Source organism: Leptosomus discolor, chromosome 5 (assembly GCF_034619465.1).
Source record: "Leptosomus discolor isolate bLepDis1 chromosome 5, bLepDis1.hap2, whole genome shotgun sequence".
Lineage (NCBI taxonomy): Eukaryota > Metazoa > Chordata > Aves > Leptosomiformes > Leptosomidae > Leptosomus > Leptosomus discolor.
Genome location: NC_141395.1, coordinates 7175851 through 7191986, shown reverse-complemented (window position 1 = coordinate 7191986; position 16136 = coordinate 7175851). Strand labels below are relative to the sequence as shown.

General features: G+C 39.6%; 1 protein-coding gene across 1 annotated transcript in view; it reads left to right on the top strand.

Annotated features, from left to right (window-relative positions):
* Window positions 1-16136, top strand: part of THSD7B (thrombospondin type 1 domain containing 7B) — a 274844-nt gene that overhangs the window by 127741 nt on the left and 130967 nt on the right. The window contains exons 9-11 of the mRNA XM_086465473.1: window positions 1573-1688; window positions 7724-7856; window positions 8910-9013. Of these exons, the coding sequence (XP_086321599.1) occupies window positions 1573-1688; window positions 7724-7856; window positions 8910-9013 (353 nt within the window). The remainder of the gene's footprint in view (window positions 1-1572; window positions 1689-7723; window positions 7857-8909; window positions 9014-16136) is intronic.

The window sequence follows — 16136 nt, the reverse complement described above, 5'->3', positions numbered from 1 at the left end:
GGTGAAAATTGTGAACTGGGGACTTTGGAAAGCGGCTCTCTGGCTTTGGTGTGGTAGCTTTAATGCCACAGCGTTCCTGGTGTAATGGAAGTGGCTGGATCCAAAAGGACTGCTGACTCCTTGAAAGAGCTTCTTACTGAAATTGTTTCTGCTGCTGCTGCGCTGCATATTGTTCTTACGGTGATAATCGTCTTAGAAATAAAAGCCTTAGACCTCTAGAAGTCTTTAGGAAGATGGTACTAAAACTTCCATGTTTCGAAATTAAATATTAACTCGTTACTGCCCAGGAGGGTCTGGACCAGGCTGGTCCTGGGGTGGAGGGCAGCCCCCCTTGCTGTGGGCACTGGTTGTGGCTGTATTGTGTTTTGTGTTTGAGTTTATGAAAACCTACCCAAAGTAATGTTGGGTTTAGAACTGCTGTGGTGAAATTCTGCCCCTAGAAATGGAATGCATTATGTAGATAAATAACTTGGGTGTGTTGGCATACTGTATTTTTTTGTATTCTGCATTTGTCCTGGTGTCACGAAGAAAGATTACACCACGTCCAAAGAAGGTGCGAGGCACAGAAAGCCAAATAAAACTAAAATGTTTGCAGAAAAATATTTCAACGTCTTCTGTTAGATAACAGAAGCCTGCCCTCTAGGATAATCATGCTTCATGAGAAGACATGTCTCTTTGTATTTATTTTCTTTTAAATTATACCTCTAAGTATCTTATTACTCTCTCAGTAACAGAATCATAACTTTAAGATTTATTTTCTTTCCCAGTAGGTTTTAGTGGCATATTCCTCTTTCTAATGTGATAATTTGGGGTTGCATGCATTACTAAGTATTTTTGAGTGATCTTTCTACTAGAAATTAATAAAAATTACAAAAGAGTAATTCCCTTTCTGTTCTCCCACTTGAAATGCAAGATCTGTCTCATCCCAGAAAATTGTCCCTTTTCTACCCTTTGAGTTTTTATATATTAACTATCTGTGTCTGAAACTTTTATTAGAATATGCATGACATGTTTTTCATTTAGGAGTTAAAAATTAATAACGTAAAAATCACAGAGCTGCTCATACTATGCTATCTTGTATGACTTTTTAAATAACAGTAAAGGCCTCAGTCAAAGATCACTTTAAGCTATTTTTTTGTTTCCTCGGTGTTGAAAGTGGAGGAATACCACATCAGTCCTTACACACAGTTGCAAGTGGTTTGAAGGCTGTTGCATGTTGTGTTAAAACAGGACTCCTTTATAAACATAACCACTCACTTTCTTCAGTAGTAAATATATCTGTTTTGCTTAGCGAGCTTTGTGTTTTAGGTGTCGTAGACAGAGTTGTATTTAGCTTATAGTCATCAAGCCAAGCTCCACATTTTTTTATTTTTAAATTTTTTTTATCTTTGGAGTGTACTAAGCTCAGTTGGGTTACATGAGTGCAAAGAAGAAAAATGAGGCTTGCTGTGTCCAGGAGAGATATCTTTGGTATGGCAATATGCTCACAGCCCTGTGAGAGTCTTAGGAGTAAAACATTTCCCCATAGTTTTAATTTTTTATTATATTTTATCTTTGCGTTTGGATCGATAGATGCCCAGAGTCCGTCAGACCTGAGACCATGCGGCCATGTCCCCTCCTTTGCAAGAAAGACTGTGTGGTTACGCCTTTCAGTGAGTGGACTCGCTGCCCAACAGCATGTCAGCCTGGTAAGCCTTTAAGAAGTCAAAATTTGTGGAAAAATTAGAGAATTGGCTTAGAAATGTGCGGTAGTTGTAATACATCAGTCTAATAATTTTTAGGGCATTCATCTGAATGAGTTTTGGACTTGGGGTGTTGTTGACATGGATGCTGTTGAGGGAGTGGGTTACTCATGAGCAGATTTGGAGATGTAAATTCTCTTTACTTGGATTAAATCCCTTCTGGGCTTCTGCCTTCAAAGTCAGAAGTCCAAGGTCCAAATATCCCATTATTGAAATTTATTTCTCTTGACCAACCTAGATGTACGTACAGGTTGGGCAAATGACTCCTGTGCTTCGTGGTTTTTCAAGGACCACACATTTGTTTGATCTAGTTGGTTAGCTTTTGCACACTTAAGTGTTTTGCAAAGTTTCTTTATAATGACCTAGTGTTGTTTTTTGTGACAAAATTGTGTTTCATTAATTGTTCAGATGAAAGCCTTCTCAGTTTTCAGATTATTTCATTATTGTTGGTGGCTTGCTTGCCCTTCAAAGATTCTCAGTGGATGCTTTAGCATAGACCTTGTTAGATTTTACAGAAAAATGAGTTGCTTTCTAAAACAGTGAATCCTGTTTTAATTAGCAATTTATTTTTAGACTTTAAATGAGCTGCCTATGAAGAAGTAGAATAAATTACCTGGTAAATTACTTTGTTTATTAAATAATAGTCTACAATTAAAATGAGAAGAAATTAATTATTTAACCTCCTTGGCAGTGTTATCATTTTAATATAATTATAAATTAAAACTTCTTAGAAGGGGGAGTTTGCTTTTTGCTAAATCTGTTATTGATATGGCTGCATTGCAAGAGTTTTTTTTAATTTGCATTACACAATTAAAACCTCAGCACGATAATGAAATTTCAAAACCACTATACATATGTGAGTTGTTAGGGGTTTTGTTTTTTTTTTTTATAAAGAAGTTTTATTTAATGAAAACAATATACAGATGGTGAATTACTAAGCAGATCAAGCAGGAACAGGTATTGCCTGGCAGATTTAAAATTAAATGTGTACCAGCATAAGATCAGAGCTTAGACAAACATGCAATCACTAAATCAGCTTTACACAGAACTTTACCAGTTAAGCTGTTTGTAGTTTATCTGAGAAAATGCGTCCAACTTTACTATCTAACAATAAAAAAGCTGACATTTTCCCTACATTTAAATGTCATCAGACAACCAGCTGTCTTCTGGCAAAGGATTATCTCATACCTCAGAAGTGTAGACAGCGGTGGAGTTAGGGCAATAACAGATGGACGGAGAACATAATTCACAAAAGAAGTTCAATTGAATCCAAACACCTGTTGGTGAGGCAGGAACAGGGAGATTGTTGCAAGTTATTGATTCTCTGCCATTTTAGATACTTAAAGGTGACAACTGTCTACTGCAGTCTTCTATTATATATCTGTTTTAATGGGTCTTTGAGGATGAATCAAAACAAGAATCAAAGAATCAATATGGAGGTTTCAGAATATGAAATAGTTTGAATGAGCAGCATGTAGATGTTCCTGTGTCACCTACTTTCCTGGTGATGAGGATGTCCTGGGGAGGTAACTGCTTTCAGCATGGGTGATGTGCTTTCTGGTCTGTCAGCATACATTTAAAACGGGGAGACTGAAAAAAAGCAAACACTTGACAATAAATAGCATTTTTCATCTCCTGGAAACACCTACAAATACCTCGCCTCTTCTGGGCATTGGTTGTCTGGGGGGAACATCAGAAATTTTCTGTTGCTTAATTCTCTAAACAAGTTTGCTTGAAATGTTGTGTTGTAACCCTATTTATTTCCCCGTGCCTTAAATCAGATTTGAAATGAGATGGCATAAAAGTGGATAAAATGCATGGTGTGCCATGGTAAGAAATTCCAATGACCTCTGCCTTGTGTCAGACAGTTTCTGTCAGGGATCTGCCACTTCCAGTTTTCATAAACACACACTCAGAATTGGTCAAAGTTGAAGACTTACCCCTTTGAAAGCTCTTACCTGCACAAAAATACTGGAGGCAGCTCTGGTTTTGGTGACTAAAATCTTGGAGAATCTGTTATTGTTTGTGTGCTCAGAGTCTTGTGTTGACCAGACACTCTGCCTTTCCATCTGGTCAGGAGCAAAGAATACGAAGCTGAATGTTTCCTGTAAAAGCTGGACCAGATACAGCACACTTTACATGAACGATGATTTTGCCTCTTGCCTGAGAATGGTGATGCACCTTTCTGAGCCCTGGGCAGAGTGCCGGGGAAGCCTTGGGGGTCAAATGCAGAGGAAGGAAAGATGCAAGAGCAAGGGAGGAATGAGAAGAATGGATTGATAGGAGTCATATGGCTCTGTGTGTAAGGGGAGGAGACTGGAGGCTGGTGGGACAGGGAGGTGGGAGTGGAAGCAGAGGTAAGGCACCCCTGAAATTCTCAAACAGCATCATCTGAGTTGCAAAGTCAAGGACATTGAAGTTAAAAGATCTTGAGATCCTAAGGCTTGGTTGCTTCACGAGGGCAAGCAGTCATAGCCATGCTTGAAATCAGGTGAAGTTTGGCTTTAAAAGGACAGTCCTACATAATGCTAATATTCTGGAAAATCAGAATATAGCAATTTTAAATACGATATAAAAATTATGTTCATTAACATTTGTAAGGAATGCTGTAGAAAAGCCAATGAGGAAATTCAATTTTGAAAATGGGGTTTGAGTAATGTGCAATAAATGTTGAGGATAATTTAGTTTCTTGAGGTGGAGAAAATTACTGTGGGAAGCTCATTTAGATTTGGTACTGATTAATAGGAAGGAAATGGCTGAGATTCTAATGGTAGTAGATAATTTGAATGAAAATCATCACAAAGTGATAGAGTTCACGATTCTTAGGAGAAGGGAAGGATGGCAATATCAGCAAGACATTAAGACAGACTTCAACAAACGGACAGAATTGGTAGCTACACCTCTTGGGAACATGTTCTATGCAGACAGGAGTGTAGAAGAACTGGAAGCTACCAAGAAAGACTGTACAAAGGGCTGAAGTCCTACTGGACTCTACTTTCTATCCTGAAACGATTATAATAGGAAGCCAGTAGCTCAGGGGGAAGGCATGTGTAGGTCTGTATATGACTTGCGTGTTCGAGCTTCAAACAACAGCTAGAGGAGCCCTTTTTTTATCTTTTCTCATCATCAGAGTTGTTCAGAATCTTGTTTCCTTTTTGATTGTCGAATTGTTTCACAAAAAAGTAGAAACAAGAGATTGAGAATGCGAATTAAGCTACAGAAGGATATTAGATAACAAGAATTACATAAATGGATTAAAGGTAAAGGGAAACTGAATGAAATACATGCCTATGACTTTCTGAGAAATGAAGGAAACACAACATCGGGGATGTGTAATTTCCACTGTTGTTTCCTGTCTGCAGACAGGAGAGGAATGGACTAAGTATTTCCATAAATTCAGTGTTCCCATGTCAGTAGGGCTGTGTGAATAGAGAAGGAAGTAATAAAGTAACACCAGAGCATCTAATGTCTATCTTCTGAGTGAAAAATTGCTAAGTCCTAAGGAACTAACTAAACTCAGTAATACCAAGAGAAATCAAACCAACCAACCAACACCCCCTCCACCCCCCAAAAAAAAGGAAGGTCAAGGAAATTGTAGATTGCTCATCCTAACTTAGTTTTCTTGTGTAGGACAAACACAAGAACAAGTTATTACTCAAGTTGTAAACATTGCAAGAATCAGATTCTAATAAACTGTCGGGTATGGATTTATTGACAACAAATTGTGCCAAATAAATTTGATCTCTTTTTTTTTTTTGACAGCGTAGCTGCTCTAATTAAGGGAAGTGGTAGATTTTTGACACATTAAACTTTCATCAGGAAGCTGAAGAACAGTGTCTTGAATTAAATCACTGTTAAATGGGTACTCAGCTGCTTGAAAAATCTCACAGTGGCTATCACTGAAAAGAGTCTGTCTCTGTCTCCTTTGATGCCTGCTGTCAGGTATTGATACATATTGATAAGATCCTGTGAGCCTTCTCTTCTCCAGGCTGATGAGTCTCAGCTTTCCTGGTCTCTTGTGTGTCAGTTGCTTGAGTCCCTAAATAGCCTTTGTGGCTGTTCATTGGACTCACTCCAGTGTGCTTATGTCCTGCTTCTCCTGGGAAGTCCAGGATGCAATTGCCTTTCTGGGCTGCGAGTGCACATTGCTGGCTCAGACTCATTTTTTCATCCACCAGCACCCCCAAGTCCTTCTCCCCAGGGCTGCTCTTGATCCACTCATTGCCCAGCCTGTATGTGTTGGGATTGCCCCGACCCAGGTGCAGGACCTTGCACTTGGCCATGTTAAACTTCATGAGGTTTGCAAGGTCCAGCCTGTCGAGGTCCCTCTGGATGGCCTCTCTTCCCTCCAGCGTGTCAGCTGCACCACGTAGCTTGGTGCACACAGCTCGGTGTCATCAGCAAACTTGCTGAGGGTGCACTCGATGCCGCTGTCCATGTCGCCCACAAAGATGTTAAACAGCACCGGTCCCGATACTGACCTTTGGGGAACACCACTCATCACTGGTCTCCACTTGGTCATCAAGCTGTTGACCGTGACTCTTTGAGGGCAACCATCCAGCTAATAATAATTGAATAGGACCTATGAAGAACAGGGTTTGCTTAGTTTAGAGAGGGGAAGACTTGGAGTACGTACAAGCCCTTGAAATTTCATAATGATTATGCATCACATGATAGGGATAAACTTCTTTTTTGATTTAGTGGACAGAAGGTAAAAAAAGTTTAGCTTAATTTATAGGAGCAATGACTTGGGCTAGATTTTAAGAAAAGGCTCTCTGTGAGGCTTTAAAAGTGCTGAATCCAGCATCTGACAGGAGACTGCAGGAAGCTGTAGGGCTGCCTCAGGTACTGGCGGTTAAAAAAGCAGGAGGGGGATTGCCGTGGATGCACTTATCCTGCCTCGGAGTAGCAGCTGGGGGGAGCAATGTCCTGCCAGGCCCAAGGTCCCTTTGCGGTGATCTCACAGTGATAGCACATGTGTGAGTGAAGGCTTTTATAACTTGGTATTTTTAGAGCCAACCATTCCTACTGGATCTGTACTTGTACTTTGTGTTCATGGTGTGACATTTGCTAAGTTTTCCTTCTCCTCTAATGCTACTGCAGCTTTAGCCTTATCTTGATCTGGAAAAATAATAGCCGTAAGTGGGCTAATTTACACACTGCTTTCCTCTCTTGGACGAATTTGATGAAGTCCATTATTAAAAGATGTTTGCCTCGTCTGGAATCCCTCATGGAGTTCTACTGAGATCCCTTTTCAGTTTACTAGCATGTTTCTGAGACATGAATACAGTACTCGAAGAAGTACTAATGCCATCCACAGCTGTTAAACCAGCTTTTAGTTTGTACTTACTGCTTACACGGCCAAGGATTGTGTTTGTTTTAGCTATAGAGATGTATAGGTAGATCTTATCCTTGTCTTCCATGCTACATTCTGTAGATTTTGTGAACTGTGTTTCTAGATGGATTGATCTTGCATTGACTCAGGTGAAATAGACAGTTAGCCTCTGTTGGTTGCAATGGTTTTCCTATCTATAATTTCTAGACCCATAATGATGGGTTATGGATAGCAGCCTGAGACCACCAGAATGTGTTTTCAGAAGCAAAACCTTCAATTGTGACAGTTTGGGGGTTTTTTTTGTTTGTTTTTATTCTTTTCGTCTGTTCAGGTGTTTAAGTATTTGCTCATACTGATTCTCTTCTCTGATTTGATGTTCTGTTAAATAGACCTTTTTTGATGCATCTCTTAGGCTGTTGATTTATCAGCCTTCTAGGTGCTGTTCTGCTGAACTACTGGTAGTTTTAAAGCGAGTAATGGTAGCTTTTGATCCAACATACCATTCCTTCCCTTCTTTGGGTAGTGCCAGAGGGCTCATAATTTCAAAATATAAATGAAACAGAAAGCATGCTTTTAACCAAGACAGCTAGATCACTAACAGGGTATCAACTGCACTTGGAAGGCAATATTTTTCTTTGTTTTACAGGCAATGCCACTGCAGTTAAGCAGTCCCGATATAGGATTATAGTTCAGGATGCTGCCAATGGAGGACAGGCATGCCCGGACACCTTGTATGAGGAAAGAGAATGTGAAGATATTCCTGTCTGCCCGGTGTACAGGTAAAAAGTCTTGGCTTGGAATCAGTCTCTTGCTAGTGGGTGTCCACTTCTCCAGAAATTACTCTTTTGTGATTATCCTGCACAATTTTCGCCAGAAAACAGCGTGATACTCTGGAAAATGCAGACTTATAAAATAAATCATGTACCTTGCAAAATTAAAAATAGAGTTCAAATTGGAGATTTCAGTAGATTTGGCAGCATCAGAACAAGCGCCAATAGACACAGCTCCTAGAAGTGGTAACCTCAGGGTTCGATGTTAAGGAAGCTATTACTGGGAAGTCCCCTGTCAATGTATCTAAAAGTCAATGTAAGCTATTTTGGGACCACAAGCACTCATCTGCCTTAATAATTGTATGCTTATTGCAGAAATGCTTGTCTTTTCCCCTGGTGCTCTCACTCCAGTGAATAATATGTACTTTAAAAAATTCTGATTAGACAAATAGTACAATAGGGCAATTACGCAGCACTCTTCATTAAAATTCTGTGACCCGTCTGTTACACAATATCAGTAAATAGAAAAGCATTACATCTTTGCATATAAATCACCAGCCCGCACATCCTGTAGGACACGGTCTCAGAGCAGAGCAGGGAGCTGAAGGTGGTGCCAAAGCAGGAGTCACGTTGCTCAGCTCTGCCTCGCTCCGTACCGTGCAGCGCTATGGAGAGCTGCTTTCGGGGGTCCTTGACTGGCATACGTCCTAGCGTAGAACGCCAATTGGGAGCAGCATCAGTTGTATCAGAACAGGCTTGGAGGAAGAAAGCCTGAATTCAAAGCCCACTGAAGATATGTCCTGTGTATTTTATGTAACTTTGAACCATGCCCTACAAAAATGAGAATGGGAATCATTGTTGGAGGATGATGTGGCTTTCTAGAAGGTAAACCTTGCATCTGAATTTTTCATGATGCTCATTTCAGGAGTAATTACAGCTTTTTGACTCTATTTTTCCGTAAGTCTCTGTAGTATTTCATCATTTGTAACTGAAGTTTTTGCTTGGATGTGTTAACTGTTTTCCAGTTTTAACCACTTAATCGTTAACCTTTTCCTCTTGCAGGTGGAAGACCCACCGCTGGAGTCACTGTGTGCTGGTGCCGGATTCGGTGAGACAGGGTGTGCCAGGACATAATGAGGCGTGTGGACACGGTTTGCAGTCAAGGGGTAAGCTTTCTCCATGCAACTTCCAAATGTTTAAGGTGTTGGAGTATGGCATGTAAGCAGGGTCTTTACTCTTTTACAGTAGGCAATTTGGAAACTAAGTGACCGAAGCACTTGAAGTGTTTTGGGAGGTGGACCCATTGTACAGTGCTGCGCTGAAGTGAAAGTACTAGTAACATGATAGTATGCTTGGAGTACAGGAGGGGATTTATGCTTGGTATTCAAGTATCTTTATAGTAACCTGCTCTTCTGCCTGAAAATGAAGCATGTGGACTTTAAAAGAACTATCTGTCTATAGGCCTCTAGGAAGTAATGCGTTCTTGGTGCTAAAAATGGAAAGGATAATTTCTTCATGAATTTAAATTTTGCTGATATTTTACCTGAGGCCTGTTTTTCATTTAAGACTATTGGAGAAGTTCAGCATGGGTAAAGGCTTTGGGCTCCTGCCCTTGACATGATTAAACACTTGGAAAATACAGCGATCCCATTGTCTGAACAAAAGTGTGGTGAAGAATTTCACTGTTCAGATTATGTGGTTGGTCTGTAAGGTTCCTGCAGATGGTTGGAGATTTGGCTGTTATCAGTCTCCTGGGAAATCTAATGAAACCTTTAACAAAAGGTTATTTTTGTTGAAAAATAACCCTACAACTATACAAGTATGCTAACGGAAGAAACTTGACATAATAGTTTACTTCTTCACAAGGGTAGAAACGGTTCTTTAAAAATGAAGTGAATTTCTTGCATAATCTGGAAACAAAGGAAAAGAAAGAAAAGCCCTGACAGTATGTGGGCTATATCTGAAAGAAGAAATGTGTTTTAAACTAAAGCTCAAAGTACTAAATATCTTTAAATAGGTTTTGACCACAAGCCTTTCAACAAGGTTTTCAAAGAGAGCTCTATAAATTGAGGTGTTCTAAAATATATTCCTTAATCTCGATGGGAAGGAATGGTAATCTTTATGCTCCAGTAGGTGCATGAACTTTGTATTAATCTTACTCTGACAGAATTTATAGAAAAGAAAGATACAAGAGTATCATGCTTACTTTTACTCTGTGAAGAGTCCTCTAACAATTACGTAGGCTGTGTGCTGTTCTGGGGTAATCGTGGAAAACGAATCTCATAGCTTGGTGGGTTTAAGAAAATTTGTTTCAGTGCCACATTCACCTTTTGTAATTATCTGTGCTCTGTGGTTTTTCTAACAGCTTTGGTTTTCGTAATTACATGTAGTGATAGAAACAATCTGCTAGGTATTACTGAGGATGAGTGGGGTTTCAGAAAAATGACTTCTTAGATGAAACCCATGGAAGAAAGTTTTCAAGATATTTCCTACGAACAAGGGGAGTGATCTCCATGGAGAAGACAGCTGAAACCAAGCTGCTAACTAACCATATTGCTTCTGAAAAACAAGCTGCTGGATTTCAGTGATTCTGTATCTTATCTATAGAAGTGTTTAATAAGGAAAACTTTCATAAAGCTGCTATAATACCTCACCTTGCTGCTACTTGAACTCTTCGAGAGCAGCTAGCATGTGTGATGAGGTGCTGTGTCGTCATATTGTCAGGGAGTAGCCATTTAGCCAAGGGTGGTGTTTGCTTGCATGCCTTGCAGGGTCTTTGCAGCTTGTAGACCTCGACACTGGAGGACTTCTGATCCTCTTTTTCTTCACCATGAAGGGGAGATATTTTTGAAGTAACATGTGGAGTGAGGCCAGAGATTTGGTCTTTGTCAACCTGAAGAAGTGTCTATTGGGAGTGGGGTTCACAGTGAAGATGGAGCCACACACTTCCCAGAGGTGCACAGTGATATAACAGAAAATAATAGTCCTAGGCTGAAGTGAGGAAAATTCCCAGGTTGCCTAGAGAGGCTGTAGATTCCTTGGAGATGCTGAAAACTCACTTGAATAACGTTCTGAGCAGCGTTTTCAAACTTTGAAGTCAGTCCTACCTACAGCAGACATTGGATCTTCAGCGGTCACTTCTATTCTGAATTATATTGTATGATTCTGTGAGTCTGTGGGTCTTTTCAGGGGAATCTGTGCCATCAGTGGAAGAGTGCCAGGTGTTATAGAGAGATGCTTTCCTGCAATATTCAGGCATCCTACAAACAAGTTTGCATTCGAGGTATTGCCACCACTCCACATAGCAATTGGCTTGCATAGTGTGTCAGCGTCTTTAGCCAGTAAGTGCTTATTCTCCAAAGAGTATTTGTATGAATTTGCCCAATTTCTTTTTCACCATGTAACAGCAATTACCATTTTACCACTGAAGATAATCAGTCTTGCTGTTCCTTAAAGCATCCATTTTTAGAATTTTTTTCTTTTGCTTTCCATATCCTGACTGTCATGTAAATAAGAGGATTTCAGTTTTCAGTGACTGTCGTATCTAACCAATTATATAAGGACATTGAATTCATATAAATTATTTTTAAAGAAAGAAAGTGTACGCTTATGTTTACCTATTTAGAATGATGACTGTGCTGAGGGAAAATTAAGTCTGAAATGACTTTCAGGCTCCATTCTTTCCCTAGGCTAGGTTCTGAGATACTTACAGATCTTGTTCCACGAGTGTTTTCACTGAAATTGCACATAAACGTACTATGTGATGTGCAGAAATTTGTCTGTGAATAATAAGCAAAACAGTCAAAGAGATGACAGCTGTCTGAAGCTGCAGTTTTTATGGCTTTATCTTGGAATGATACTACACTAATTACAATAGCCTTCCATTTTGTATATCGGCTTGAGTGGACTAACTGATTCAGAACACAATCATGCAGGTTAGAGAAAAGTAGTGTTTAAAACTAAGAAATGTAGTTGTTATTTAAACTTCATTAAGGCATGATTTGGAAAAAGCCCCTGAGATAGGGCACTTGAGAGTAAAACAGGGTGGGGACGTTACTGTTGCTTGACAGTGACACAGACAGCATTTCTAACAGTAAATGAAGAGCTTTACAAGCTTTCCTATGGCTATATAGCTGTCATTTTCCTCGACAAGTGACTAATTTACTAGAAGGTGTCAAGACTGTGAGAAAATTGCTTCTGCTTTGGGTGCTCTTTAGTGACTTTACTGCTCTGTCATGTTTGTGAAGGGGATCCTTCAGAAATGACCTCTCCCTTCAGTGCTGACATGAGCAGCCACCTTAGACATTTACATTTTTGGGGAAAAAATGTGTTGCTCATTACAAGGGATTGTTAAGGTTTAATTAGTGGATGGAAAGCCTATTTTAAGCAAGTGTCTTTGAAGGCTGCTTCAAAAGCCATTGATAAAGTAAATAGACATGTATTGAAGACCAGACGGATGTAGTAAGACTCCGCTTTAAAAACTGGTCTTGGAAATACACTGACAGCATGGTTATGAAAAAAGTAGTTACTTTCCAAAACCAAGGAGAAGCTGCAGCAATGGCACATGTCATGTCTTATTTCTCCTGCTCCTGCCACTTCTTAACCGTGATTCATTTGGGGAATTTGACCCTATCTCCCCCCATTAACGAGACAGTAAGTACATCTCAGAGCTGTAGCTCCCCATCTCAAGAATACAGAAAAGCTGTGACACAGAGCAGCAAATATTCTTAGAGAAGAATTTATTGATTTATGTACAGGAAGGCAACAACAAACCCACCAATGCAGTAATGAGAAACTACTGTGCTTTGGAGAAGTGCACTCTCCCTCGCTCACCTGAGGTCACGGGGTGGATCGATACTGGATAGCCTCATTGGGCATCTCGGTAGAATATTTCTTTTGGTATGCTCTACTATCAGACCATGTATGATGTATTTCTTTCCTTCTGTAACTGGGTTGTAAATTCACACTGCGTGGACTTTGCTAAGATGGCTGGTGTTAAATATAATCCGTTTCAGTTGAAAAGTTGATGTATGAATTGACAGTGAAAAAGTAGAATGCAGGCAACACCGGACTCAAACAATTTAAGATTCCTGTCTCCTTCATTGCAGGTTTCTGGCTCTTGCTCTGGAGCTTCCTGATAGCTACAGGGATACTGCAGGCAAGACCAGTTTTAGACTGAGATGCAGATCAAAAACTCTCATTATTGGAATAAAAAAATGTAACAATCTGCTATCAAAGTTTTCTGAGTGTGTCTAAATGCAGCGATAGTTCCAGTAAAATCTTACATAAAATATAGGCAGCACTGTGATCACAAAAATAATTTGTAATAAATTAGTGACTACGTTAATGTGTTCCATAATAAGCAAGATGAAAGGATGAATTTTGGCATTGCCTGTTAACATTGCATCTACAAAAATATTTCGAACAGGCATCCTTTAGCTCTATTGTCTCGTGTATTATCAATCTGTAACACAGTAATGGCATTACATTACTGTTGTTTCTGCTGAAACTATTTTATGGTAACTTATTTCTAATGAGACATGCCATCAAAAAAGCATCAATGTTACTGGTTTTTTTGATCATAAGATAGTCATGCAACAGTTCTTATTCCCCGTTTTGTAGGTAGTTAATATAACTGCCGATTAGCTAAATTAACAGATGCATTTGTTGTAATTTGAGCTGCAGAATGCTTTTGCGCAGAATTACCAATTTCAGGAGGTGTGTATTAGAATCCTGTTGTAATTTACAGGCTAGAGGCAATGTGATAACTTGAAGTTTACAGTGAATACATTTATGATAGTAAACGTGGCGAAGACACGGATTGCTTCAGTTAGATGGTGATATTTTATGAGCAGTGCTTTGCGGTGCAGTCCTGTGTATAAATCTCTCCAGCTGATAGCAGCTTACCTGTCATCAGTAGCTCCCTCCAATATTAACTTTGCCTGGTAGGACAATGGCACCTTGAGCCTTATTCTGAGCGATGCCTGGGGGTTCACTAGTGTTTGTTCTGATGATACTAGTCTAGGGTGGAGTGTGGTTGCAGGGACACAAATGAGAGCACAGCAAGCTGAACTTGAGAGGTCCCAGCCAGCCTCATGGTCTGGAAGACACCCGCCTGGCAGCTGGTGGCATTGGTAGTGAATAATTGAGAGAAAAACACGTACCAGGGTAAGGACAGGAGCTGAGTTTTGTGATACGTTTGAAAGGAAAGTTTGTGAAGCAAAGTCTGTCTAGGATGGGGATTGAGGTTGGGGGTGGGGGGGGGGTTGCCTTTCCAGGATGGAGAGCATCAGTCTGTTACCAGCCATGTCTACCCAGGGGTTCATCAGCACTTTACCAATGTAGCTGCCCTACATTATACTGCAAATTCATTAAGTACATGTTATCTGTGTTGTTATTTTCTAGTCGCTGATAATGCAATTTTTAGCTTATAAACACATGGGAAGTAATAAGGTGATAAGAAACTACCAAACCAGAATTGATTTACTGTTATTTGTTCTTGATAATCTGATTTGTTTCCTTGAGGAGACGGTGGACTGAGGTTAGGCAATAAGGTAAGTGGAAAGCAGCACAAATAATATTGTCTCATCTTTAGGAGGGCATTGTCCCATGTGACAGTCTCCCTTGTGCAATAAGAAAGTATGACCTAGAGAAATGCAGGGGGAGGTGGTTGTGCAGCTTATTGAAAAACACATTCAAAGCTCTGTTATCAGTTATTTGCTGTTAACCAGGAAGGCCGTTTCAGCTGGCTTCCTGCGGGGCATGCATACTCTTCACTGTCTCCAGTGTTTTTACTAATAGTGTGTATAATGAAATAGAGAGTACATCTATAACACAGATTGTGAAACTGGCCTTTGAAGGGCAGGCCAGAATTACACGTTGGATAAATTTTAGCATGCTCTGAAATCAGAAAAGTGAAATTTTCAATAAAGAAAAAAATGTGCAGCACTCGCATTGTGTAGAAAGATGGGCAGCAGTACTGTGGAGGTAAGTCTGGAATTAGTAGTTACAGACTGTGTGAGTAGCATTACACTTTTGTAAAAAAATGCCCAACATAAAATCATGCATTTCTTACATTTTTCTTCTGATCTCCAAGTTCCTGGAATTTATTCTTCTGATTCCTAAAAGAGAATATTTTAAACAAGTAATACTCCCTTTCATTTTTGTTCCATAGCACCTTCTGCCACTCTAAATAATGACAAACAATTAAGGTCAAATGAAAACATCAAAACTTTCTCTTGATTAATTCCAATTCCTGGTTTGCCAGTAGATTCAGAATAGATTAGGAACCTCTTTTCGAAATACCCAAATTTGATTAACAAAAAAACCACAGTTATTTAGGAGTCTAAGCTCTGGAGAATACCAGTGAATGAATTAAAATCTCTTGAACTTAATGAAACTTTACCCTTGATTTTACATTTAAAACTTACCTTCATTCTTGGTGAACTATGTATTATCTGTGCACGAGAGTTGGAAGCATTTTTCACTGCAGTATGGATGTTGTATCACATGAGTCTGGATTGTTTGTAGCTAATTTCTATCAGTTTCCTATAGGCTTTGACCTTTAAGTTATTTCCCAAAGCCTGGGTTTAATTCTGGATTTGATAGATTAGCTTCATGCAAAAATATGTGACAGTGTTTCACGAAGGGGAAAACAAGGAAATATTAAGGAGGAGGAGACAAAGATACAATACTGATGTCATGTGTGTGTGTCTGCATTCTTAGCCTTTCCTGCACCAGTGGAATGATGAAGATATCCTCTCCCAGACAGATTTTCAGTAGGATTTATTTCAGTTTCGTAACATTAGAATTAACTGGGAGCAGGAGGAGAGGGGAAGGGACAGATGAGGCTGAGATGTGACGGTTCAATCTCTCTGAGCATTTTGTGGCTGCCTTTGAGATTCCTGCAGTTTAATTTATGAGAAATAATATCACCTGCTTGTATAGAAACCCTCCTGGGCCAATTTCTTAAAACCTGACGGCGTAATAGAGTTTTCTATGTAAATATGTGCATGACTGTACTGGAGCCTGCAGCTGGCTACTGGTTTGGGAAATGGAAATACATCCTCATATTGTATACATCCCACTCATCTCCAGGTAATGTGTTCCTGTAGATCAATTTTTCTTTCCTTGGGTCGTAGTTGATAGGACAAGGAGAAGAAAGATTGATACTGATTTTCCAGTGACAAGTTGTTCACAGAAGAGTGATGGTGGACTACCCTCCTTTTTTCATGGGAGATGTCAGCAGGCATCACAAGACGCTTAAAACAGTGCTAATATATTTCAGTC